Below are 1,968 nucleotides of genomic sequence, written 5' to 3' on the forward strand. Positions count from 1 at the left end.
GGAGGGCAGAGAAAAGAGGGAGTGAGGGAAAAGGGGAGGGCAGAGAAAAGAGGGAGTGAGGGAAAAGGGGAGGGGGGGAGGTAAGGGAGGGATTATAGGAGAAGGGACAGAGAGGAAACCTCAGTGATGTTATACAGGGGAGGAAATATATCACAGGCAAAAGAGGGTCGAATCACGAATGTAATATCTACACGGACGAGGAGAGCGAGCGTAAAATGCCTCCGCACTGTCCGGCGCCCCCTGGTGACTGCTACCAACACTTATACATCTTCTCTCTTTCAGCTCGTTGTGTCGCGGGCCAGCCAGTGTCCTCGCTTCCTCCTCCCCGATCGCCATGGCAACGACGACTCCGACGCCGACCCCGCATCCTCCGGGATTCTGCTGCCGAGCGGACAGTCGAAGACGATCAGTCTCCTAGCAACCAATCTCCCGCAGCCTCGCCACGGCGACGAGGGTTACCGCTGTCTGCTGCGCGTTGCCGGGGAGATGGCGCCACAGTCTAGCAGCGCGGAGGTGCGGCGGCAGCCGGGCGAGGCCAACCAGACGGTCACATGTGCAGCGACAACGGTGAGATGCCCCCCCGCCCTGTGTCACAGCGCGATAGTGAGATGCCCCCCCGCTGTGTCACAGCGCGATAGTGAGATGCCCCCTCTCCCATGCGTGATCATAATAGTATAATAATATATAATAAATAATAATAATATGTCATAATATTATAATATATATATGTATATATTACTATTATTATTAATGATTATAGGATATTAATGATTTAATACTACAATAAATCTATGTCAGAATTATAACGAATAATAAATATAATAATAATAATATAATAATAACCAAAATATATAATAATCTAATATAATCTAATATATAACAAAAATGAACCAGTGAAGCTCATAGACTGCCGCCGCTGTCTCACGCTCTCTCATCCTTCCCCTTACAGTACGGCTACAAGGAGAGCAGGGGCGAGGTGACGGCGTCGCTCTCCGTCGTCTGGAACGACGACCACCTCGTTGACATGGCAACGGTGACTCTGTATAAGTGCGCGGAGCTGGGAAGAGACTGCAGCCGCTGCCTGACGCGTGCGAGGAGGTACCGGTGCGCGTGGTGCGGGGGAGCGTGTACGTACGCCGCTGCCTGCCGCGACCAGCCACACGATACCTGCCCTCCTCCACACATCACAGACGTAAGTAAGGGGGAGGAGGGGGAGGAGGAGGAGGAGGGGAGGGGGGAGGGGGAGGGGCGTTTGGATCACTTTTGACTTTAAGGTATTAGCGTAATCACGTAGGGGCTTGAAAAAGAAGGAGGAATAAAAGAGAAAGAAGACGAAGAAGAAGAAGAAGACAATGAAACAGAAGAACTCACAGTCGATCAGAGAAACCACCACCATCACCTCTAACCTTCCCCCTTTCTCTCTGTCTCTCTGCAGTTCTCTCCAAAGTCGGGCCCGATCGAGGGAGGAACCCTCGTCACCATCTGGGGAACAAACCTCCTCCGTTCTCCCTCCGACGTCGCCAACGGCACCTCCGTCGCCGGCGTCCTCTGCCGAGTCAGCGAGCGCGACTACGATATCTCAACACGCCTCGTCTGCGCGACCGGCTACAGTGGCGCCCCTCGCGCCGGCCCCGTCGCCGTCCGCCGCCGCAAGGGAGGAGGGAGGAGGAAGAAGAAGGAGGAGCAGGAGGAGCAGCAGGAGGAGGAGGAGGAGTCGGTCGCGGAGTTTCGATACGTGGATCCGCGGATCGTGCAGATCGTTCCGCTGATCGGGCCGCGATCCGGGGGAACGCAACTCAACGTTACAGGAAGGAATCTGGATGTCGGAGGAGAGATCCAGGCTTTTATAGATGATCTTCCCTGCAAGGTGGAGAGGTGAGTGCGTGAGGGAGAAGGGGGAGGAGGAGGAGGAGGAGGGAGGGAGGAGGAGGGAGAGGAGGGGGAGGACGGGGAGGGAGGAATCGTAGA

The 1,968-nt window shown here is 54.8% G+C and overlaps 1 protein-coding gene across 1 annotated transcript in view; it reads left to right on the forward strand.

The window, feature by feature from the left end:
- The window catches only part of LOC106819353 (plexin-B-like), a gene marked incomplete at its 5' end in the record, with an annotated part of 4,882 nt that extends 3,003 nt beyond the window's left edge, over nt 1–1,879 (forward strand). Inside the window, 4 exons of the mRNA XM_014824000.1 lie at nt 283–567; nt 950–1,192; nt 1,436–1,633; nt 1,757–1,879. Of these exons, the coding sequence (XP_014679486.1) occupies nt 283–567; nt 950–1,192; nt 1,436–1,633; nt 1,757–1,879 (849 nt within the window). The remainder of the gene's footprint in view (nt 1–282; nt 568–949; nt 1,193–1,435; nt 1,634–1,756) is intronic.
- Between the last annotated feature and the right edge of the window lie 89 nt (nt 1,880–1,968).

The sequence above is a fragment of the Priapulus caudatus genome, unplaced genomic scaffold (genome assembly GCF_000485595.1).
Source record: "Priapulus caudatus unplaced genomic scaffold, Priapulus_caudatus-5.0.1 Scaffold3269, whole genome shotgun sequence".
Classification (NCBI taxonomy): domain Eukaryota; kingdom Metazoa; phylum Priapulida; class Priapulimorpha; order Priapulimorphida; family Priapulidae; genus Priapulus; species Priapulus caudatus.